Source organism: Maniola hyperantus, chromosome 27, assembly GCF_902806685.2.
Source record: "Maniola hyperantus chromosome 27, iAphHyp1.2, whole genome shotgun sequence".
NCBI lineage: Eukaryota > Metazoa > Arthropoda > Insecta > Lepidoptera > Nymphalidae > Maniola > Maniola hyperantus.
In genome coordinates, this window is record NC_048562.1 from 2,830,183 (window position 1) to 2,855,184 (window position 25,002).

The 25,002-nt window shown below is 39.2% G+C and overlaps 1 protein-coding gene across 1 annotated transcript in view; it reads left to right on the forward strand.

Moving 5' to 3' along the window:
• The window catches only part of LOC117994771 (bromodomain adjacent to zinc finger domain protein 2B-like), a 111,659-nt gene that overhangs the window by 41,294 nt on the left and 45,363 nt on the right, over positions 1-25,002 (forward strand). Inside the window, exons 13-30 of the mRNA XM_069508028.1 lie at positions 115-210; positions 4,505-4,618; positions 5,180-5,257; positions 5,969-6,073; positions 7,321-7,478; positions 8,481-8,787; positions 9,526-9,650; positions 10,796-10,935; positions 11,528-11,666; positions 12,353-12,439; positions 14,589-15,275; positions 16,882-16,947; positions 17,620-17,664; positions 18,753-18,770; positions 20,185-20,354; positions 21,555-21,703; positions 22,774-22,890; positions 24,301-24,447. Of these exons, the coding sequence (XP_069364129.1) occupies positions 115-210; positions 4,505-4,618; positions 5,180-5,257; positions 5,969-6,073; positions 7,321-7,478; positions 8,481-8,787; positions 9,526-9,650; positions 10,796-10,935; positions 11,528-11,666; positions 12,353-12,439; positions 14,589-15,275; positions 16,882-16,947; positions 17,620-17,664; positions 18,753-18,770; positions 20,185-20,354; positions 21,555-21,703; positions 22,774-22,890; positions 24,301-24,447 (2,748 nt within the window). The remainder of the gene's footprint in view (positions 1-114; positions 211-4,504; positions 4,619-5,179; positions 5,258-5,968; positions 6,074-7,320; positions 7,479-8,480; positions 8,788-9,525; positions 9,651-10,795; positions 10,936-11,527; positions 11,667-12,352; positions 12,440-14,588; positions 15,276-16,881; positions 16,948-17,619; positions 17,665-18,752; positions 18,771-20,184; positions 20,355-21,554; positions 21,704-22,773; positions 22,891-24,300; positions 24,448-25,002) is intronic.

Sequence of the window (25,002 nt, forward strand, 5' to 3'; positions counted from 1 at the left end):
GCGGCTTTTATGCTAAGCAACTGCCTAAGCTTGGCGAGCTGGGGTGTTCGGCTATTAGCCGTCTATAGGTGGTGGCCTGTGTTGTACAACGTACTGATGACACTGTTGTTGCAGGTATATCGCGGGAGCTGCTACAAACAATCGCCAGTCAAAGTGGAGTCAGCTTGGCGGCGCTGGAACGACAGCTGGCCGGCTCCACTGCGGTGGCGGGTACATACATTTCATCTTCTATTCTGATTATGGCTAGGAAAGCTAGGTGTAGGTTGTTTTGGCCAATATAACTCTCTGACGTTGGCTTTGGCCAAAAAAAAATAGTCAAAATAGGTCAAAAAACCTAATCTACACAAGTAGTTATGTAAAAAGAAGTAAGTATTATAGTGATCACTCTATTACGTAATCCCATACAAATGATAGAGACAAAAATCTCAGTGGTTGCTAACCATTTTGAGTCACCAAATTTTATATATCCAATATTTTGTAACTTATATTTCATCTTCTATTCTGATTATGGCTAGGAAAGCTAGATGTAGGTTTTTTTGACCAATATAACTCTCTGACTTTGGCTTTGGCCAAAAAATGGTCAAAATAACCAAATACACACAAGTCGTTACGTAAAAAGGCTTATCCGCGAAACGCTCTATTTGTTATGTAATGCCATACAAATTATGGGGACAACAATCTCAGTGGGTGGTAACCATTTTGAGCCACCTAATTTTATATCCAATATTTAGGTTTTTGACCAATATAACTGATGTTGGCTTTGGTAAAAAAATGGTCTATAAAATCTAATCTATACAAGTCATACGATATAGTATGCTCACTCTATTACATAATCCCATACAAATAATAAAGACAAAAACCAATTTGAGTCACCAAAATTTATATCTTATTTTATTTTATTTTATTTTATTTATTCGGATCAACAAACAGTAGCACGCAGTGCTTGGATAAAAAACAGTAATAAAATAACTTAGTAAAAATATACGTGCTACCCACTACGTCAACCACATAATTATTATTATTAATTAATATACTTACATGTGTAAAAATATATAAATGTAGTATAAAATATAAATAAAGAATATATTAGTACCATACCATCTATCTAAATTCTAATTATCCTACAGGCTTAGTGTAATATAGCAATATTATTCCTAAGATAATTCATGACCAGCTTCTTGAAAGAGCCCACTCGAGAGGAAAAAATGTCAATATTTCCGAAGCATGCATTGTATGACTGTGTCATTCTGTATAGTGGTGATCTCTCACCAGAATTTGTACGGCATCTTGAAGTAGCAAAAAGTTTGTGTGTTAGAGTGCTGCGTACATGACTTCTGGCAGGAATTCTATAACAAAGTTTACGAGTCAAAGGAATACAATCATATTTATTATGACACAGATCATACAATAGCATAGCTTCAAGTTGTTTGCGCCTCGACTGCAAGTCAAGTATATTGTATTTTTCAAGAAGCTGGTCATAAGGAAGGTAGCTTCTCGTACATTTATAATGCATCCTCCGTAGAAATTTTCTCTGTACATTTTCTAATCTCTTAACATATTTATTATAATAGGGATTCCAGATACAAACAGCATATTCAAGTTGTGAGCGAACCAGTGATTTATACAAATGTAGATATGTATCAACTCTCCTGAAATTAGTACCGGTCCGCATTATAAATCCATACATTTTAAAAGCTTTATTTACAATGGTTTGTATATGCGTGTCTAAGTGTAACTTACTATCCAATATTATTCCTAGATCTTTAATATTACTAACCTTCTCTAGACTTTCTCCACAGAGCGAATATGTATAGTCGCTAGCGGATCTCTTTTTAGTAAAAGTAATATGCTTACATTTATTTAGGCTAAGATTAAGTTTATTTTCTGTACAATATTTAGTAAATCTATTTAAATCAGCCTGAAGATGGTCATGATTATCTCGTAATTCAATTGTTTTAAATATTTTAAGATCATCTGCATATAGTAGAAAATTACTATGCTTAAAGCATTTATGAATATCGTTTATGAATATAATAAATAAAAGAGGTCCAAGAATTGACCCTTGTGGAACTCCAGAAGTAATCATAACCAATTTTGATTGATGGCCACTGATAATAACTCTTTGAGTACGATTTGATATGTACGATTTAAACCATCGCCAAAGATCACCACGTATACCGTTATAAGCTAATTTTTCTAATAAGCGTTTATGATCTACTCTATCAAAAGCTTTTTGAAAGTCTGTATAAATGCAGTCTGTTTGCCTATTGTTATCTAAATTTTCAAATAACTGTGAAGCAAAAACAAGAAGATTGGTTACTGTTGAGCGTTTCTGCACGAATCCATGTTGTTGTGGAATTATAATATTATGTAGCAATGGATAAATGGAATCGTGTACAAGCCGCTCAAAGAGCTTTGAAAGTACAGGCAAGATAGAGATGGGTCGGTAATTTTCTACATTCTTTTTGGATCCGCCTTTATGTACAGGTACTATGCGAGCCATTTTCCATTTTTCTGGAAATATGCCTTGCTTAAGACACATACTGAATAAGATATGCAGTGGCTTGTAAATTGTAGTAGCAGTGGCTTTGAAAAATATTGGAGGTATATCATCCAACCCAGATCCCTTCGTTACATCCAACTTGTTTAGAGCCTTCATTACATTTTCAGCCGTGATAACAGTTTGACTGATAATGTCACATACTATTTCATCTTTACCAGTGCATTCAATATTATCTATGTCGAAGTCATTCGTAAGAGTAGATGGAACAAAAACCGAGTAAAAAAAGTCAGAAAATAAATTACATGCATCGATCGGGTTATTAGCTATATTATTTTTATAAAATACATTATAAGGTATGCGGGAATTGTTTTTTACATTAGAAAAGTATGTCCAAAAATAGCGTGTATTGACTTTAATACTATCTTCTACTATGTTCATGTATTCACTGTAACGACGTTTTGATTCTTTTTTAAAACGAAGTCTAAGTATACAGAACACCTCATAGTCTGACACATTATTATATTTTTTCCATTTAATCCAAGCCCTTTTTTTATCTTTAAATATATGTATTAAGGATGAATTAAACCATACTGGGAAGCTCTTTGCCTTTATAATTTTAGATGGGATATACTTACGTATGAATCCATAGATTATTTCATAGAATGAACTGACGGCTTGATCAGCAGATTTGTTTTTAAAATGTATTTCCCAGTTGGTGTTAAGTATCTCTTCATTAATAATTGAGTACTCAGCTTGTTTAAAACAGAAGTATGTATGTGTATTTAAAGGAATATGTGGTCTATTAGCAAAGGGCAATAGTGCATAGAAAGGTGGATGATGACCATCAGGTGGCACCAAGGCAGTAAGTGCTTTTGATACATTACAATCATTGTTACTGGATAGAAATAGATCTAAAATATGATTATTATAATTTTCAAAACAATTATATTGTGATAGATTCAATGTAGTCATGAATTGACAAAGATATTGACTAGTTAAACAATTACTATTAGTTAAATGCGGTTCCATATGCGCGCCGTGTCGAATCCAATTTATTGTCGGCATGTTATAGTCGCCAGCAAGGTGTATATTATCGCCAAGCAGCAAAATTTCTTGTAAGTAATTATAATAAGATAGGTATACATCATGGGTCTGATTCGGCGGAATATATGTTACACCAAATATGTGGCGGCCAGCTGTAGTGAGTAACTCGACTAGCAAATAATCAATAATTGGTGGCACAGCAAGCATAGCGGCCGACTGTGATATTGGCAGCGTAAGAAGCGTGGCAGCCAGCGAGCGACGCACCGCGATCATAACTCCACCGCCATCCCGCCGCCCTGTCGCCTTTCGGTTCCTATCACAACGGTATACGTGATATCTCGAGTCAATGAGTTCATTGTCAAATATGTCATCAGTTAGCCATGTTTCAGTCAGGAGTATTAAATCGTAGTCATACATAAGTATATTCATATAAAGCGTGTGGAGCTTAGTCCGTAATCCACGACAGTTCTGATAATACACTGAAAGAACTTTATCCATTAAAACTACCTACTGTATGCTAATAAAATAAAAATAACTAGACTTTTGAATCGCATTAACTTACTAAACAATTTTATTATTTTTAGACACCAAGTGACACGCATATTAAGAATAATTTCATGGTAACTACAATGCAATTGTTTATTAATAGTTGATATTTTATAATTATAAGTAACATAAAAATAACATTTACAAATAGTATGGTTTATTTTACGGAGAATGAGATTAGAATACATTATATTAGCTAAAAAATAAGAAAATGAACATGTTTTTACTAACGTTGTCATACAAAAAACGCTATACCAGCAATAAAGTATAAATACAAGGTAATAAGTATGTTTACTGGCGACAATCGATAATAATTGCAGTAAGGTAGGTATGTTTTCAAATTTACGCCTACAATGCATATCCAATATTTTGTATAGTAAAAAGCGATAATTTGTGTTTTATTGGTCACAGATTCAGGTCTAAACCTGAGCACCAAGTCCAACAATAGTTCTGAAGATACTCCGATGGATCTCGGGTTGAAGGACGATGATGCGCCTCTCAACCTCTCCTTAAAACCCACGCCACGTAAGTATAGTTTATTGGTCGCAGATTCAGGTCTAAACCTGAGCACCAAGTCCAACAATAGTTCTGAAGATACTCCGATGGATCTCGGGTTGAAGGACGACGATGCGCCTCTCAACCTCTCCTTAAAACCCACGCCACGTAAGTATAGTTTATTGGTCAGAGATTCAGGTCTAAACCTGAGCACCAAGTCCAACAATAGTTCTGAAGATACTCCGATGGATCTCGGGTTGAAGGACGACGATGCGCCTCTCAACCTCTCCTTAAAACCCACGCCACGTAAGTGTAGTTTATTGGTCAGAGATTCAGGTCTAAACCTGAGCACAAAGTCCAACAATAGTTCTAAAGATATATCCTAGGTAAAGTAGCGTATGTCATTCTTCAGGTCTTAAACTATACTCATGCGAAAAATCACGTCAATCCGTTGCTCCGTTGCGACTTGATTGAAGAACAATCCAACAAACCTACAAACCAACAAACAAACACACTTTCGCATTTATAATAAGGGTACTGATAATGAGGGTAGTGATAATGCATATTATTAAGTATGAATCTTTATTGCAGCGAGCACGCAAGCGTCAGACGCGCTGTCGCGTCTCACGTCGCTTAGCAGTTCTCTCAGCGCCTCCAATGATAGGATATGTGAGTATTTTGACTTCAATCAACTCGCTTTCTTGTGAGTTCAGGAAGGTTTTTTTTGGTTTTGCACATTTTTTTTTATGTTGTATAGAAACGAAATTTAAATAACACGTATTTTTTATTTTTTCATTTTACTTAAGAATACCAAAGTTGTCGTTTACCAAAGATATCCACTTTTGAACGGATGATCAGGGTCACCGTACAAACGTTATCTTCAGCTGTTGATTAAAATACACGCACTCACACCCGATGACGCGCGCGGCGGCCGTTGACCTCTGCGCGCTTTAATATCGTCTAAGATGCGAACTTAGTACTTTTTTTAAAGCGAAAACGTCAGAGTCAGCTATAGCGTGCTTTGTTTACGAATAGTATGACCATGATTTGCTTATTTTAAGGTAAAAAAAATATTTCAAAAAAGGTACAAAATTATGAATGGAAATGTGTTCTATTAACGATACAGAACCACCAAAAAAAATTTGTGCAAAACCAAAAAATCTTCCTGTATAGACGAACATAGCTTGCGGCATGCGAGTAACGCAGCTACACTACGTTTCTGCCTCCTTTCCTCGCTACTTTCCATACCACACGGGCAGTGTGTGGCCGGGGGAGGGGGGTAAGCGATCTATTTTGGCGGACAACTCTGAGGACTGTTCCTCGTCTGTACCGGCTGGTGGCTGGTTTACCACATTGATTCACTTTCTTGTTTTGCTACAGCGCGACGCAAGCCGGGCGCGAAGCCCCGTCGCGTGGCGCCGGAGATAAACACGCAAGTCGCCGACTCCCCGCGACCCAAGTCCAGTGGGAGCGAGGACAGCGAATGTAAGTAACGAAGCCTGCAAACTGACAACTCTATGTAATCATCATCATCATCATCATCCGATAGACGTCCACCTCTGGACAAAGGTCTCCTGTAAGGACTTCCACACTCCAAGGTCTTGCCGCCTGAATCCAGCGGCTCCCTGCGACTCGTCTGATGTCGTCCGTCCACCTAGTGGGGAGTCTTTTAACACTGCGTCTTCCGGTGCGAGGTCGCCATTCCAGCACCTTTGGACCCCAACGTCTATCGGTTTTATGAACTATGTACCCTACCCTGCCCATTGCCACTTCAGCTTCGCAACCCGTTGAGCTATATCGGTTCTTCAACGGATCTCCTCATTTCTGATTTGATCACGTAGGGAAACTCCAAGTATAGCTCTATGTAATACGAAGGCGGTAACGTAAGCGCGAGCCGTTGGCGAGGGTTTACAAACGTCACGAGTTTGTAATAATCTTAACGCTGATTATCATACAGTACGCAATAGGAAATAATGTACATCGACCTTTAGACTATTGTCTCTTTTGTTGAGACCGACAAAACGTCATATAGGTATGAGTGACAGAGACAACGCTCTACAAAGCCGAAATGTCATGCTAAAGGCCGATGCACATTACTTTTTGCCGCGTACTGTACGGCGTTTCCGCCTCATTGAAAATATCGGCTGGAGTTAATTCCATTTTATTTTCTACCTCTTATTTGAATCTGCACTTAAAGTTTCAAACACTCATACTTTTTTTTTTAAATAAAAATGGCCAGCAAACGAGCAGGCGGGTCACCTGATGTTAAGTAATTACCGCCGCCGCCGCCGTAATTAATGTACTGTTAAAATCTTGGTTTATCTATCTGATGCGCGCGGTGTAACAAAACTACCTATTTATTAGAACCGTAATTATAGGTTCATTGGAATAAATAAAAACTTAGCATTTATAGACTGACCAGGAAAAAACCCCGGCTAAGTGCGAGTCAGGCTCGCGCACCGAGGGTTCCGTAGTATATTTAGATAATATAAATAAAAACTATGATTCATAAACATAAATAAAAATTAGAATCCACAGGTTAAACCCTTTCATATGATACCCCACTTGATATAGTAATCTTACTTTGAAAAAACTTGCTCTGGGGGCGCCACTAGTATATTATCTATGGTCTATAAGTGTTTAAATTAGCTCCACGGGCTTTCCGCATTATGGTGAGGTATTTTATTTTCTGGTCAGGCTTTAATTCAGACTTGACAGATATATTTGAACAGCAGTTTCCACCTGGCCCTCGAGAGAAGGCCGGCCTCGCAACTTGGGACGCGGCGTCAGCAAACCTAAGAAGAACACCGTAGCGTCGCTGTTAGCGCAGAGCAGAGCCCTAGGCCTCCGCCCCGCGCTGGCTCAGCAGCTACTCGCTGAGACTGACCTGGTGAGTGTAGTGATGCTAGATTACAAGTCGGGCAAATTGCTAATGCGCGTGGCCGCCATTTTAGTGACGTCAGCACTAGACTGAAATTTCAAGCTGATGGTACAGTGCGAAAAGCGTAGATAGAGTAATAAAGGTAGATGCAGGAACGTTTGCTTTCTCATTCGCACTAAAAAGAGAGCACAGATGAAGTTACTAATGTGATAAACAGAGACGCAGCTGACCTATTTTTTGTACCTTATCGTGTAACTGGTTTTTTTCAAGAATACATACAAGAAGTTGCAAAACAAACTTTGAGAATTCGTAGCGTAATTGTATTTCTCATGAGTTATTTACTTGTTTTCACATAATAATAAATAATAAATAAGCCTTTATTCAGACATGTTTCATTTTTACAGTAATATTGTTAGTCGCTAATAATAGGTACAAGATTACAAAATATTAAACTACACGATTTTACATAACTATTATTTCTAAAGTAACTTATTTCTAACACTTATAATATATTATATTTCTTATTTATTAAGTCTTGTACTGCCTCGATAGCCTACAAATCGTCTGTTTGCCACTTTTTGGCAAAGGCCTCCTCCAATTGCCTCCATATATTTCTGTCGCCAGCAGTTCTAGACCATGTGGCGCCTGCTGTTTCTCGGATATCATCAACCCATCTTTCTTTTTCACATAAAAAACGTTTAATACAAATATTGTTGATCGGTTAATACAAATATTGACTACTAAACAATGGTAATAATTGTCGTGTTATTCATCGTTACGTCGTGCTATCGCTATCTCATACGCGGTTACACAGTACTTAAATCTACCTATTATTCTATCTACGGCGAAAAAGCTATGTTGGGGCGTGGCGAAAATCGGAACTAACGTTGCCGTCACGTATCCCCTTTGTTCTTGTTTGAATATTCTAAGCCTTTGTGACCTTTGTTCTCCAACAGCGCCCCTATATAGCGCCTATGCATTATCACGATTGAAGTTATTTCTCTCCTACAGGACAAACTACGCGCGCTACTCGGCGAGAGCGCGAGTACGGATTCGGAATGTCCTTCCGACAGCAACCCCTCAGACTCCGACGCCAGCGATGGTGGGAGGCGGCACAACGACTCGCAGCTGCGGTTGCCGCTAGCGCTGGGTAAATATACAATGAAATCTCTCCTACAGGACAAACTACGCGCGCTACTCGGCGAGAGCGCGAGTACGGATTCGGAATGTCCTTCCGACAGCAACCCCTCAGACTCCGACGCCAGCGATGGTGGGAGGCGGCACAACGACTCGCAGCTGCGGTTGCCGCTAGCGCTGGGTAAATATACAATGAAAACTATATATAAAACTATATATAACTATATACTCATTTTTTGCGCAACGGATCAGCCTGGCTGTCCAGCGCGGAAATGCAGCCAGTATTCTTGGCACCATTCCACGCGGTCATGATTTATATAGTAATTAGATAAGGCTAGCTTTAAGTTTTATTGTAATATTAAAATAAAATAAAATATATATATATATATATATATAAGGAAAAGCTAACTGACTGAATGACTGATCTATCAACGCACAGCTCAAACTACTGAATGGATCGGTCTGAAGTTTGGCATACAGATTACAGATAGCTATTATGACGTAGACATCCGCTAACAAAGGATTTTTGAAAATTCAACTCCTAAGGGGGTAAAATAGGGCTTTGAAATTTAGCCTAATGTATATAGGTAGCCTACTTGAAGTCATACATCATCATCATGATCAACCCATCGCCGGCTCACTACAGAGGACGCTCCAACACGTCTACCACGCTGGCCATTTGCGAATTGGTAGACTTCACACACCTTTGAGAACATTATGGAGAACTCTCAGGTTTCCTCACGATGTTTTCCTTCACCGTTAAAACAAGTGATATTTAATTACTTAAAACGCACATTACTCCGAAAAGTTGGAGGTGCGCGTGCCCGGGATCGAACCCCCGACCTCCGATTAGAAGGCGGACGTCCTAACCGCTAGGCTACCACAGCTTACATAAGACATAAATGTTGTCTGTTTTCAGGTTGGAAACGAGTGACAATCATCAAGGGGCTGTCGCGAAACTGCAATATCAAGGGCGACGTGACGTATACGCCGCCCGAACCCCATGCCACCGTGCAGATCAAATCTGCGCACGAGTTGCATAAAGTAAGTCATTTACACACACACATACACATATTCTTCGCGACAGGTCGTTATCGCAATAAAATAATACTCTTTAACAGACTTCAAAAAAAGGAGGAGGTTCTCAATTCGTCGGATTGTTTTTTTTTTTTATATTTATGATTACTGAACCGATTTTGAAAATTCATTTTTTATTTGAAAGGGTATAATTGCGAATAGAATAGAATGTTTTTTTTATTCATGTAAACTTTTTACAAGTGCTTATGAATAGTCAGGTAGTTTTAATTTACCATTTACCGAGGTGGTCCTATATACATTTGGTGAAGATCTGATGAACATCTTTGAAGATAGATAATGGAACTCCTCAACGGATACGAGTAGATTGCTCGCGATCAGTGTAATAGCTTAGTAAACAGTAGATTTTTGACCAGGCATAACATATTTTAATACATGGGGCCACTAAAAATAATATATTTAATTATTATAATATGTAGAACTATAATAACTCTTGTATACATTATATATTCGTTAATAAATTAAATTGTTTTTAAATTTTTAGTGTACTAACACGGTTAGGTATTGATGCCGGTTTTTATTTTTTTATTAATATGTATTTTTTATTTTTCATGGTATATGACTATAAAAAAGAAGAGCTGTTGTAATATGAATAATAGGCTACTTGACAATTTTTTTAAGTTGGTCTTAAATGGTTAATATTTGTCCTATTATATCAAAAAAATTAACACTATATTTTTTTGCGCCCTAAAAACCGTAAAACTTTAATTTAAAAAAATATTTTTCTTAGACAGGTGAAAACACTGTCGGCCATGTTTGGCCGATAGATTATCTGTGCTCTGACGTCATGCATTTGTAAACAACAGTATAACCCTGTGGTTATACTGTTGTTTACAAATGCATGACGTCAGAGCACAGATAATCTATCGGCCAAACATGGCCGACAGTGTTTTCACCTGTCTAAGAAAAATATTTTTTTAAATTAAAGTTTTACGGTTTTTAGGGCGCAAAAAAATATAGTGTTAATTTTTTTGATATAATAGGACAAATATTAACCATTTAAGACCAACTTAAAAAAATTGTCAAGTAGCCTATTATATGATGTTTTGTCTCTTTTTTCGCAGCTGTTGTTATAATATCGTTTTCTCTTGCAGTTCCTAGAAGCGAACCCCAGTCCGCCCTTATGCCGGGATAACTTCAGTTTGAGTGCACGTACGGTCCTCGGAGAGTACATACAGCCGTCCCCGGACAACACGGAACCACTCGTGTTCAACGAGGCCGAGATCACCAAACGGTGAGTGACACATTACTGAACCCTTATCTGAGACAATACGGTATTCAACAACTAGTCAAATCAGTTACTTTTTATCAAACGTCAATACGCGCACTTAGTATGCGATATTCTATGAAATACTGGAATGTGACGTCACATCATAATGACGTAATTTTTTAGTTTAATCGATAATTTAAAATGGTTACTATTACTATTACACTTAAAACTAACAAAGGAAGTGGATTTCACGTACTTTGGAAGAACCTCTATTTAATAATCACTGAGAAATAATTTATTTTTAATGTAGTCAAATACCCAATTTTAGTTGACTTTTGACTCGAAAGTTCTACAATCAAATGGGCCTTTAAGAATCCCGTGGGAACTCTTTGATTTTGCGGGATAAAAATAGCCTATGTCCGTCCCCGGGTTTTAAGCTAACTCTGTACCAAAAGTTCATCAAAATCGGTTAAACTGCTGGGCCGTGAAAAGCTAGCAGACAGACAGACACTTTACACTTTATAATATTAGTATGGATAAAACTTTTCTGTTCTATTCTACACTGTGTAGTGGTTCTATCAGTACCTACTATTTAAAAGAGTTGTATTGTCTTTAGGTTAGAAGAAGCTAGAGCGTTAGCGGCGCTCAGCGGCCGACCGACGCCACCCCCTTTAGAACATCGCATGGAGCTAGCAAGAAGGCAGCAAGCAGCCAGAGATGCTAGAAAAGACTCCGGAGTGCGGGGGAGAGACCAGGTAAGAATACATTAAAAAATCAGTCACCCAATGTCAGACGTGGGCGGACCGGAGCGCCGTAATAATACGAATTTAACGCATTGAGGTCAACGAACGTTGCGTAGATAAGTGCCGCGGAGTTACACATTTTTATAAAAAATCAGTCACCCAATGTCAGACGTGGGCGGACCGGAGCGCCGTAATAATACGAATTTAACGCATTGAGGTCAACGAACGTTGCGTAGATAAGTGCCGCGGAGTTACACATTTTTATAAAAAATCAGTCACCCAATGTCAGACGTGGGCGGACCGGAGCGCCGTAATAATACGAATTTAACGCATTGAGGTCAACGAACGTTGCGTAGATAAGTGCCGCGGAGTTACACATTTTTATAAAAAATCAGTCACCCAATGTCAGACGTGGGCGGACCGGAGCGCCGTAATAATACGAATTTAACGCATTGAGGTCAACGAACGTTGCGTAGATAAGTGCCGCGGAGTTACACATTTTTAGATGTTTCTTGCTTGGTTTTTGCTAAGTACAATTCACTAATTCGTTACCCTTGTGTCACTCGCGTGGTGGACAGTGGACTATGGCCAAACCCTTCTCATACTGAGAGTGGACCCATTCTCTGTAGTGAGCCGGCATGGGTTGATCACGATGACACCGTGTGTATATTTATTCATTTTTTGTCACTTGATTCCAGGCTCGACTAGTCCGCGATCTCGAAAGAACCGAAAAGGCCGAATACGTCAAGCGCGAGAAGGAGGCGAGAAATCAACAGTTGCTAGAGGTATGTCTAGATTTTAGCAGTATTGTAGGGATTGTTAGTTATTAACTATACCTTAGTTGTTTGCCCGTAGTATACTGTACCCATATTATAGGATGCCAGAAAATAATAGATTTGACTGTACTACATTATATTTTTTGCCCCTTTGCCCCTTTTTAAGCCCCTATCTATGATTATGACTATGACTATTATCATCTATAACTATGAATTCCAGTGTAAGTGTGAGATCTATAGAACGCATTCTGACTTTGCTTAGACTTAAGACAGAGTTAAAACGAGACAAAGCTATATCTCTCACATAAATCTGTCTCGTTTTAACTCAATCTTAAGTCTGAGCAAAGTCAAAGTACGCTCTATACAACTCAGCCTAAGACTCCAAGCACATTGCGGCTAAAGCGAAGTGACGGGTCTGCTCTTGAAAGTAACCAATAAGTATAGCCATTATTCCACTTTACTACACAACTTTTAATTGTAATGTACAACTTTGTATGAAGAAAAAATGAAATAAAGATCCAATCAGTTTTTCGTCTAATGTTTTCTGGTGTCTCGGTTGAAGGTTTAAAATATAAATACGATTCAATATAATTTATTTGTGTATTCTATTCTGTTACTAAAATATTATGAAAAAAATATTAAGTAATATATTTTTACCATGGGAATGGGTTTCTAAGGTCTATGATCAAATTTAATGGTCTACAGACGGAGTGGCGGCAAAGTACTTAAATAGATATCAATAGAAACTCACCCTTATTTATAGGTACATAGTTGAAAATTCTTTGAAGGCCCTTAAGCTTCCAAAAACATTCGTAAGTCTATCTCATAAGAGTTTTTTGAGGAGGCTTAAGCATCCAAAAACATTCGTAAGTCTATCTCATAAGAGTTTTTTGAGGAGGCTTAAGCATCCAAAAACATTCGTAAGTCTATCTCATAAGAGTTTTTTGAAGAGCCTTAAGCATCCAAAAACATTCGTAAGTCTATCTCATAAGAGTTTTTTGAGGAGCCTTAAGCATCCAAAAACATTCTTAAGTCTGTTTTATAAGCGTTTTTTGCAATTCTCGATAAAATTCCAGCAATTTCAGATAGTTACAAATGTAGCTAAATATTACTACCTGGAAAATAGTTAACGAAGAAACAGGAAGAGTGACACATAAAACTTGTAATTTTGAACTAAAAAAAAAAAAAATTACTTTTATTTTTTATGGAATTGACGCTTCGTCGCTACTCCGCCAATTTGTGTTGAACCTAAAGTGAGATGCATTACACTACATGCTATAATTTGCATGTTTAAATATTATTATTATATTTTTAGTAAAATATATAGTCAATATAACTTCGTCTATGTTTATGTAATCGTATCTTTGACCTAACATTGGCGTCGATTCTGTTGTCTTTCTCTAAACTAAATTAAGAGTGTCTGCATCCTTTTCTTTTTAATATTGCTAAAAAAAGGACGGAACATGAATTTTACATTTAAATACTCTAAATTTTAGTGCACGCTAAAAATTTAAACACTAGGCTCGCGACTGGCAGCTAAAGACGAGGTTTAGAGCTGTCAACTAAATTAAATTTAAAACAGTCAAACTGTGTCTGTCCTTTGCATATTACATTAGTAAGAAGAGGATGCGAATACTCTAAAATTTAGTTGTGCTCAGAATCAGAACCATTATTTCCTATACTTTATGTTTTACAACTATAAATATATTTTGTCTATAATATGGGAACTAAACTATCTGTTTTTATATTTATGTGTTTTTTTTTCTCCATACATGTGCTTGTGTTTGTTTTATTTTATTATCAATTTGATTCGCTTGGCAACATTGTGCTCACAAGTAGAAAATCTTCAAAAGCAAAAACGGACTACATAGGTTTGGTGTTAAAGTTGAAAATTGAATGGTCACTTTTTGCTTTTACGTAGATAGTACTATAGCATTCGAACTCTCAGCTTTTTTTCTAGTAGTTTGTGTGTTATGATTTATAAACTATAAAGTAGATGCCAAAATATAACTGTCGTATATATGTAAATTTATTATATACTTCTATCTGGGGGATATTTTATGTTCTAACTAAAAAAAAACTTGACAATGTTGTCATAAATCCAATTGATAATAAAACAAGTGACATACGAAAACTAACAAGAGAAAATTCGACACAGCAAATCAACAAAAGCCGGTCGCAGCTCACGATCGAGGCGTTGCCTACCCCGAAAGGTTGTGACGAATGGAAAATGCCCGAAATAGTTATGGGACCAGCCACTAAACCGAACAAAGACCGGACAATGCCACAGATCAGTCTATCCCTCATCCCAGTCAGTGGTCTAAAAGAGAACACCCCAATAAAAACGATGAACTTAGACCAAAACTGGAAAGAAACGGAGGAATACAACGCGTTAGATAAAATGAAAGATTTCGCCGAAAAAGCCGCCTTCGACCTTCCGAAACGACAAAGCGAAAAATACTTCGACTTCTCATTAATAAAAACGCCGGACAAAAGAAAACCAGAAAAAGAAAACAATCTAGAAAAACTTATAGAATCCTACTCCAGAATATCCGAATTTATAAACGGTTGCAATTGGTCGAAAAGCGAAGACGCCAAAAAGGACGACCCAAAAAGCTTGGAACAGAAGTATTTGGATGCAAAAAATGAATTTATGACCCAAAATTTAATGTTGATACCTAAAGATACCCAAAAATCCGTCCTAAAAGACGTCATAGACTTGAGCGGGGATGACGATATACTGACTGATATAATAGCGAAAAAGATTAGTCAAGGAACATTTAATGTTGGGAAGGACGGAGCTTTGTCCATATCCGTCCAACCGATGGGGAAGGACATGAGTCCGGTACGTTTTGGAGTTAAGACTAACTTTTCGGGTTGAACTAACACATTCTTGCCTATGTCTGTGGGATTTTCACTAACAATTACTGTACTATACTTTGGTGTTATATGTTGCAAATTAACACTTTAACCACAACATTATAAAGGCGTATCTAAGAGCTAAAAATTGCAGAACTTTTTTCGACACTTTTCTAGCTGTCCCTATCTGTTTTGGTATCACTTTATGTGCACTTTGAATTTTCAAAATCAACTACTAGGCGACCCATGATTGGAGGTTCACTTTTTTTAGTAACAGTTCTAGTTTAAGGTTCGAGACACATTGCGGCAGTGTCTTTTTTGTAATATTTCAAAGTGACCACGTAATGTTCATATTCGATGAGAAGAAATTCCCCGCGAACGCATCAGTTTTGTCCTTTTGACGTGTACAAGGGAAAGTTTGGTATGATTAAAAACATTTTAGAAACTACGCGTTGTCACGCCTATGCGCCAGTATATCTTGAGCCTAACATTCATATTTCTTCGTAGTTACTTTGCACGCTTTGCACAATTTACTTATGACTTTCATTTTTGTTATTCGAACTTTCCCTAAATTTATAATCATTTTCTATTCTCAAGTTATATAGAACCTTATTAAGGTTTTTATACATTTTGTACATTGGCGATAAAGCATTTTAGCATTCATCTCACGTCAGTGTAATTTTTAGGGTTCCGTACCTCAAAAGGAAAAACGGAACCCTTATAGGATCACTTTGTTGTCTGTCTGTCTGTCTGTCCGTCTGTCTGTCAAGAAACCTACAGGGTACTTCCCGTTGACCTAGAATCATGAAATTTTGCAGGTAGGTGGATCTTATAGCTGGCTTTAGGGGAAAAATCTGAAAACCGTGAATTTGTGGTCACATCACACAAAAAAAATTAAATTGTGGTCGTAAACTAATAATTAGTATTTTCAATTTTCGAAGTAAGATAACTATATCAAGTGGGGTATCATATGAAAGGGCTTCACCTGTGCATTCTAAAACAGATTTTTATTTAATTTTATTCATCATAGTTTTTGAATTATCCTGCAAAATGTCGAAAAAATACGACTGTAGTACAGAACCCTCATTGCGCGAGCCTGACTCGCAATTGGCCGATTTTTATTTTAATAATTTTTTGTTGACCAATAGTAGTTCATTTTAAGTAAGTAGGTAAGTATATTAAAGAAAACATTGGCGCCGATTCTGTTGTCTTTCTCTAAACTAAATTTAGAGTGTCTGCCTCTTTTTCTTTCTAATATTGCTAAAACGGGATGGAACATGAATTTTACACTTAAAGACTCTAAATTTTAGTGCACGCTACAAATTTAAACAAGCATTAAATTAAATTTAAAACTGTCAAACTGTGTCTGTCCTTTTCATATTACATTAGTAAGAAGAGGATGCGAATACTCTAAAATTTAGTTGTGCTCAGAATTTGTACCATTAATTAATGCTTAAATTAACAACGTTAAAAAATTTAAACTAGCACGCGTGAATTTAGTCACTGATTTTGTTTCTTTTTCATTTTTGTTTCATGTTTGCTGTAATATTATTTGCTCTGCCGCTTTCGATGTTGTTTTTGGCTATGTGAAGGCTAAAAAGAGGAAACAGGAGGAGTTAGAGAAGCAGAGAATAGAAGAGCAGACGAAGAGGCAACAGGTTTGTAGAGAGGAACACACGTCGCAACGCCTCAATAGCTCAACGGTTAAGGACTGAATTCCGAAAGGTCTGCGGTTCAAACCCCACCCGTTGAACTATTGTCGTACCTAGCCATAGCACAACCTTCACGCTTAGTTGCAGAGGAAAGGGAAACATTAGTCATGATTATGCTTAGTTAAAAAGCTGTGATAGGCTAGTGGTTAGGACGTCCGCCTTCTAATCGGAGGTCGGGGGTTCAATCCCGGGCACGCACCTCTAACTTTTCGGAGTTATGTGAGTTTTAATTAATTAAATATCACTTGCTTAAACGGTGAAGGAAAACGTCGTGAGGAAACCTGCATGCTTGAGAGTTCTCCATAATGTTCTCAAAGGTGTGTGAAGTATACCAATCCGCACATGGCCAGCGTGGTAACCCGTGCTTTGTAGTGAGCCGGCGATGGGTTGATCATGATCATGATGAATACTGTCTGTGAGAGAAGCCGCGGACGAACAGACGGACCGGTCATGGCGAAACTAGCGTTCCTCGTTTGATACGGAACCCTAAAAAGCACCATTGTTCATAAAAAAATAAAATGTTTTTTAACTGGATTTACGGCTCTGGGTTCTAGCCCTTTTGAGCCTGAAAATGTTTGATCTTTTAGAGCCTTAATAATTTGAAATCGTTTGTTACAGGAGAGAGAAATAAAACGACAACAATCTATGCTTCTTAAAGAGCAGGTAAGCAATATTATAATACTAGCCAATGCCCGCGACTTCGTCTGCGTGGATGTAGGTTTTTGAAATTCCCGTGGGAACTCTTTAATTTTCCGGGATAAAAAGTAGCCTAACTCTGTACCAAATTTCATCAAAATTGGTTAAACTGTCGGGCCGTGAAAAGCTAGCAGACAGACAGACATACACACTTTCACATTTATAATATTAGTATGGATTTTACAGCATAGCTAACTTTTTCCCTGAAATTATGCCCGCTTGGGTTTAGTTCATTTAAAGTTCCCATGAGAAGTTCTCAAAATCCTTTCTTAGGGATGAGCTATGTTCGCGAGTTGCGAAAGATTGAGATGGCAATTTTTAGTCAGATGATATTCACATACCCGATAATTTTTTTGGTACATCGAGCTTACGAAGGAGATAGCAGATTTGTAGAGCATTGTCTCGGTCGTTGAGACCGACAAAATGTCATATGGGTATGAGTGACAGAGACAACGCTCTACAAGCCTGAAATGTCATTCTAAAGTCCGATGTTCATCACTTTCGTTCGGCCGCGTACTGTAAAAGTAATAGGTCACCTTTTTTAAAAGTAATATATTATTTATTACAATCAAAATAAAATGAATTTATACAGAATTTATACAGAATGAGTGTAACCAGAACGCTGGCAAAAACGAAGACTGGTGAATAGTACTGATGATTACTGATATGATACCGCAAAAAAAAAAAAAAAAAAAAACCTATATTTATGCTAGAGGCCAACGAACGTTACGTAAATAGGCTACTCGGAGTCAATGCCACGTCGTAGGCAGGGCATTGACCCGAGTTTTGCACGCTATACATTGCGGATTTAAAAAATACTTAGTCATTAAAATTAGAAGATAAGGCAAATGGTTATTGGCATTGGATTGTGTTTAGGTAGTATAATAATTACCTTAAGTTTTTCCTAGCGTTCTGAGTACACCTTCTATAGATAGCAACATAACATAAATCACTTTTTCTTATGTCATTAACATTCTATGTTTCCGTTATATTTGTCCCATGTCTAATAAACTTATATTTTTTCTTTCAATCGGGATCCATCGCCGCTCCTACAGCAAAAGTATATAACAGAGGTAATCAAAACATTCTGACTCCACTAGTTGTTCCCCTGCTTCTACTACGCATAGCATTTTTCGCGTTCTTATGTACCTATTTATCTTAGCATCTCTTAATTTTCTTCTCATTTCTTCTTGCATCTACTGCTGTATCTAGGCCTTCCCAAGACCACGCCACCTCTCACAGTCCTCCGCTCTTTTCAGGGTTCCGTACCCAAAGGGTGGCAACGGGACCCTATTACTAAGCCTCCGTTGTCTACATGTCCGTCTGTCTGTCAGTCAGCAGGCTGTATCTAGTGTACCGTAACAGGGAGAGAGTCGAAATTTTCACAGAATGTGTATTTCTATTGCCGCTGTAACAACAATAATTTCAAAGATTTCAAAATGGCCGCCATGAGAATAAAAAAAATACAATGGTACGGAACCTTTCGTGTGCGAGTCCGACTCGCACTTGACCGGTTTTTCTTCTAAATGTCTGAGATCCCCCATAACTCTTTCTCATTATTGTCTTTTCTTCTTAATTTTTCGCTGCATATTTGGGTATTGTACAAAATCTTTTTGTCTCTCCTTTTTCCTTAAAACATTTTATTCTTCCTTGCTTGTTCTCTTTATTAACTTTTTCGTTAAACTGACGTCTGAATTTGGGTCTAAAAATTCTAAAATGCTCATTTTTATTTATGCTTTAATACCATTAAAGTGATTGTAAGTCTTAGGTAGCTCGTTGGGAAAATATGCTTTTAAACTAACTCCCGAATACTGAAAAGTATTTTAAAATCTAAGACTTAGCTCTGACTTAGCTTAGACTAAAGACAGAGTTAAAACGAGACGGAGCTATATCTCACATAAATCAGTCTCGTTTTAACTCAATCTTAAGTCTGAGCAAAGTCAAAGTGCGCTCTATAGATCTCAGCCTAAGAGGACTTTACGATTTCAATTATCACAGATTTAGGGTCTTAAATCTTAGTGTAACTTTTCAAGTTAAAATGTGACATTGGATATTTTCTGCCTTAGTAAGGGAAGATATAGTTACATAGGACGCCTCGCTCACCCGCACAGCCCCCGCGGTAACCCGTGGCGGGATAGTGCGAGTGTGTGGGATGTACCCCGCCTCATAGCCTGATCGCCATGTCGACCTGTCGCGAACTATACACTTCTAACTTGGTCTAGCTTATCTTATCTTCTAACTTATCTAGTCACACTCAATAATCTCAACTGTTAACTATATTTGTACGCCGCCATGGCCAATGTGCTGGACTGTTTCTTAGATTTAACATCTTATGTACCACATTATGCAAATAAAGAATTATTCTATTCTATTCTATTCTTGGAAAGTTGCACTTGAATATCTAAAATTGATCCAAGCTTTCTTATACCAAAACAAATGCATGAAACAAAGAAAAACAATAAAAAAGACTATATTATTTTTTAACAGGAACGCGAAAGGAGAAGGCAGCACACCACGTTTATCCGCCAACTAGACTCTAGAAGGAGATGGGAAGAAAGAGAGAGAAGAAAACACCAGAACCTTCTCGACCGATTGCTGGTGAAAGAGAAGAAGTTACAGCAAAGACGGAAAGAGATGGAATTACTGTCTGAACTTAGGTGAGCAATTAAAATAGCGATGGTAGTATCTTCTTCTTCTTTGGGGCTATGCAGGTCCTTTTTTTTTATTCAGATACAAGTTAGCCCTTGACTGCAATCTCACCTGGTGGTAAGTGATGATGCAGTCTAAGATGATAGCGGGCTAACCTGGAAGGGGTATGGCCGTTTTTATTAAACCCATACCCCTTTGGTTTCTACACCATTTGGCATCGTACCGGAACGCTAAATCGCTTGGCGGCACGGCTTTGTCGGTAGGGTGGTAACTAGCCACGGCCGAAGCCTCGGCTTGATATCCCTGTATCACTGCGACCGTCTCCGATCTATTGTGTTTGCCTCCACTCCACACTTCCTTGTCAATTCCTGTGGCCGCGAAATACAGCAGCACCTTCTTGACTGGAATTGAAGTAACATCCTCAGGGTAAATGATATGTCTCCCTAAGTGGACGCTACGTTTGTGCATCAGAGCAGGGCAGAAGCAGATAATGTGCATCGGAGTCTCGGTAGACTTGTGGCAGTCTGCAGGTGTCCGAGCCCGATGGTAGTATGCTAATTAGATATTAGAAAAACACAGTAAGGGACGTCGCGTACTAACTTTTTTTATTTATTTAAAGAATACTAGCTTATGCTCGCGACTACAAAATTCCGTGTGGACTACAAAATTTCAAAACCCTATTTCACCCCCTTAGGAGTTGAATTTTCAAAAATCCTTTTTTAGCGGATGCCTACGTCATAATAGCTATCTGCATGCCAAATTTCAGCCCGATCCGTCCAGTAGTTTGAGCTGTGCGTTGATAGATCAGTCAGTCAGTCAGTCACCTTTTCCTTTTATATATATATAAATATAAAATAAATTTGAGATTAGCCATGTTAAATGACTAATATTTCCCTTTAAGCCTGACGCTTAGTTGGAACTAAGCGTCAGGCTTGTGCTAGGAGTAGGTACGACAATAGTGCAACGGGCGGGGTTTGAACCGTCGACCTTTCGGTTTTCAGTCTAACTACTACTAACCACGACTACGGCCAGCGTCCAAGTTATTACGCATCGCGCATTTGGCTGCACCGATGCGCCAGCTCCTGCAATTCGATTGCGGTAGAATGATAGCTACAATGTCACGATCGAATTGCGGAGAATTTTCGTTATAGTCAATAGTGGGCTGGGGATGTGTTGAGATTATGATAAAACTCCCTGTTTATTTACAGACGACCTCAAGAAGACTCGTCGCTGTCTGACCAGAAGTCACTACCGGCCTTGGACAGGATACCCGGACTGAAACTACCCGGACAAGCCATGGCGGACTTGTTGCAAGTCTTCGAGTTCCTGCACAACTTCGGACAGGCACTGGGTTTCGGTAAGAACGTTATTTACAAGGCTCGTCGCTGTCTGACCAGAAGTCACTACCGGCCTTGGACAGGATACCCGGACTGAAACTACCCGGACCAGCCATGGCGGACTTGTTGCAAGTCTTCGAGTTCCTGCACAACTTCGGACAGGCACTGGGTTTCGGTAAGAACGGTATTTACAAGGCTCGTCGCTGTCTGACCAGAAGTCACTACCGGCCTTGGACAGGATACCCGGACTGAAACTACCCGGACCAGCCATGGCGGACTTGTTGCAAGTCTTCGAGTTCCTGCACAACTTCGGACAGGCACTGGGTTTCGGTAAGAACGGTATTTACAAGGCTCGTCGCTGTCTGACCAGAAGTCACTACCGGCCTTGGACAGGATACCCGGACTGAAACTACCCGGACCAGCCATGGCGGACTTGTTGCAAGTCTTCGAGTTCCTGCACAACTTCGGACAGGCACTGGGTTTCGGTAAGAACGGTATTTACAAGGCTCGTCGCTGTCTGACCAGAAGTCACTACCGGCCTTGGACAGGATACCCGGACTGAAACTACCCGGACCAGCCATGGCGGACTTGTTGCAAGTCTTCGAGTTCCTGCACAACTTCGGACAGGCACTGGGTTTCGGTAAGAACGTTATTTACAAGGCTCGTCGCTGTCTGACCAGAAGTCACTACCGGCCTTGGACAGGATACCCGGACTGAAACTACCCGGACAAGCCATGGCGGACTTGTTGCAAGTCTTCGAGTTCCTGCACAACTTCGGACAGGCACTGGGTTTCGGTAAGAACGTTATTTACAAGGCTCGTCGCTGTCTGACCAGATGTCACTACCGGCTTTGGACAGGATACCCGGACTGAAACTACCTGGACAAACCATGACGGACTTGTTGCAAAGTCTTTGAGTTCGAGACTTGGGGGCTGAATTTTCAAAAATCTTTTCTTAGCGGATGCCTACGTCTTAATCTGTATGCCAAATTTCAGCCCGATCCGTCCAGTAGTTTGAGCGGTGCGTTGATAGATCAGTCAGTCAGTCACCTTTTCCTTTTATATATTTAGATTGTTGGTTTTGTTTTCAGAAGTGGAGACGCTGCCGACCTTGAATTCGCTGCAAATGGGCCTAATACCCAACTGCAGCCAGGAGGCAGAGATTGAACTGCTCAGTGTACTGTCCAGGCTACTGTCCATCGCTATTGGTGAGTTTAAGGCAGATGAAAAATGAAAGTGATGGGTTGATATTATGTAGTGGGGCGATGGGTTGATATGATGTATAGTGGGAAGGCAATACGCGATGGGTTGATATGATGTAGGGGGCGATGGGTTTATATCATGTAGTGGAGCGATGGGTTGATATGATGTAGCGGGGCGATGGGTTGATATGATGTATAGGGGGCAGGCGATGTGCGATAGGTTGATATGATCTAGTGGGTAAGCGATGGGTTGATATCATGTAGTATGGTTTGATATGTAGGCGATGCGCGATGGGTTGATATGATGTAATGGGGCCATGGGTTAATATGATGTATAGTGGGAAGGCGATGCGCGATGGGTTCATATGATCTAGTGGGTAAGCGATGGGTTGATATCATGTAGTAGGGCGATGGGTTGATATGATGTATAGTGGGCAGGCGATGTGCGATAGGTTGATATGATCTAGTGGGAAAGCGATGGGTTGATATGATGTAGTATGGGTTGATATGTAGGCGATGCGCGATGGGTTGATATGATGTATAGTGGGCAGGCGATGTGCGATAGGTTGATATGATCTAGTGGGAAAGCGATGGGTTGATATGATGTAGTATGGGTTGATATGTAGGCGATGCGCGATGGGTTGATATGATGTAGTGGGGCCATGGGTTGATATGATGTATAGTGGGAAGGGGATGCGCGATGGGTTCATATGATCTAGTGGGTAAGCGATGGGTTGATATCATGTAGTAGGGCCATGGGTTGATATGATGTATAGTGGGAAGGGGATGCGCGATGGGTTCATATGATCTAGTGGGTAAGCGATGGGTTGATATCATGTAGTAGGGCGATGGGTTGATATGATGTATAGTGGGCAAGCGATGGGCGATAGGCTGATATGATATGGTGGGCAAGGGAGGGGTTGATATCATGTAGTATGGGTTGATATGTAGGCGATGCGCGATGGGTTGATATGATGTAGTGGGGCCATGGGTTGATATGATGTGTAGTGGGAAGGCGATGCGCGATGGGTTCATATGATCTAGTGGGTAAGCGATGGGTTGATATCATGTAGTAGGGCGATGGGTTGATATGATGTATAGTGGGCAAGCGATGGGCGATAGGCTGATATGATATGGTGGGCAAGGGAGGGGTTGATATCATGTAGTATGGGTTGATATGTAGGCGATGCGCGATGGGTTGATATGATGTAGCGGGGCCATGGGTTGATATGATGTATAGTGGGAAGGCGATGCGCGATGGGTTCATATGATCTAGTGGGTAAGCGATGGGTTGATATCATGTAGTAGGGTGATGGGTTGATATGATGTATAGTGGGCAAGCGATGGGTTGATATCATGTAGTGGGCAGGCTATGTATTGAGATGATGATTATGAGCATTTGATTGTTGTCTACAGAAGAGCCAGGAATCCCCCATCCGGGGCGACACACCACGTTACTAGGACACGCGCTACGACTGGCCGAGCTTACTCCGGGTACATTGAGTGAAGTTCTACGCATATATCTATATGCGAACGCCACGGCTGAGATCAAGGCTTTGACGGGTACGTATCTTTTTAGGGTTCCGTACCTCAAAAGGAAAAACGGAACCCTTATAGGATCACTTTGTTGTCTGTCTGTCTGTCAAGAAACCTACAGGGTACTTCCCGTTGACCTAGAATCATGAAATTTGGCAGGTAGGTAGATCTTATAGCTGACATTTGGGGAAAAATCTGGAAACCGTGAATTTAGGGTTAGATCACACAAAAAAAAATTGTAGTCATGAACTAATAATTAGTATTTTCAATTTTCGAAGTAATTAACTATATCAAGTGGGGTATCACGTGAAAGGTCTTCACTTGTGCATTCTAAAACAGATTTTTATTTATTTTTATGCATCATAGTTTTTAAATTATCGTGCAAAATGTCGAAAAAATACGACTGTAGTACGGATCCCTCAATGCGCGAGCCTGACTCGCACTTGGCCGGTTTTTTTTTAATCAAATTTATTTATACGGGTTTGGTCACAAAGTGAACATGTTACCCCTGTAGAAACTAAACCCTGAACGGCCTCCTGAAGGTATTTTCTGACAGGATCGACTGCCAGTACTAGAATCACT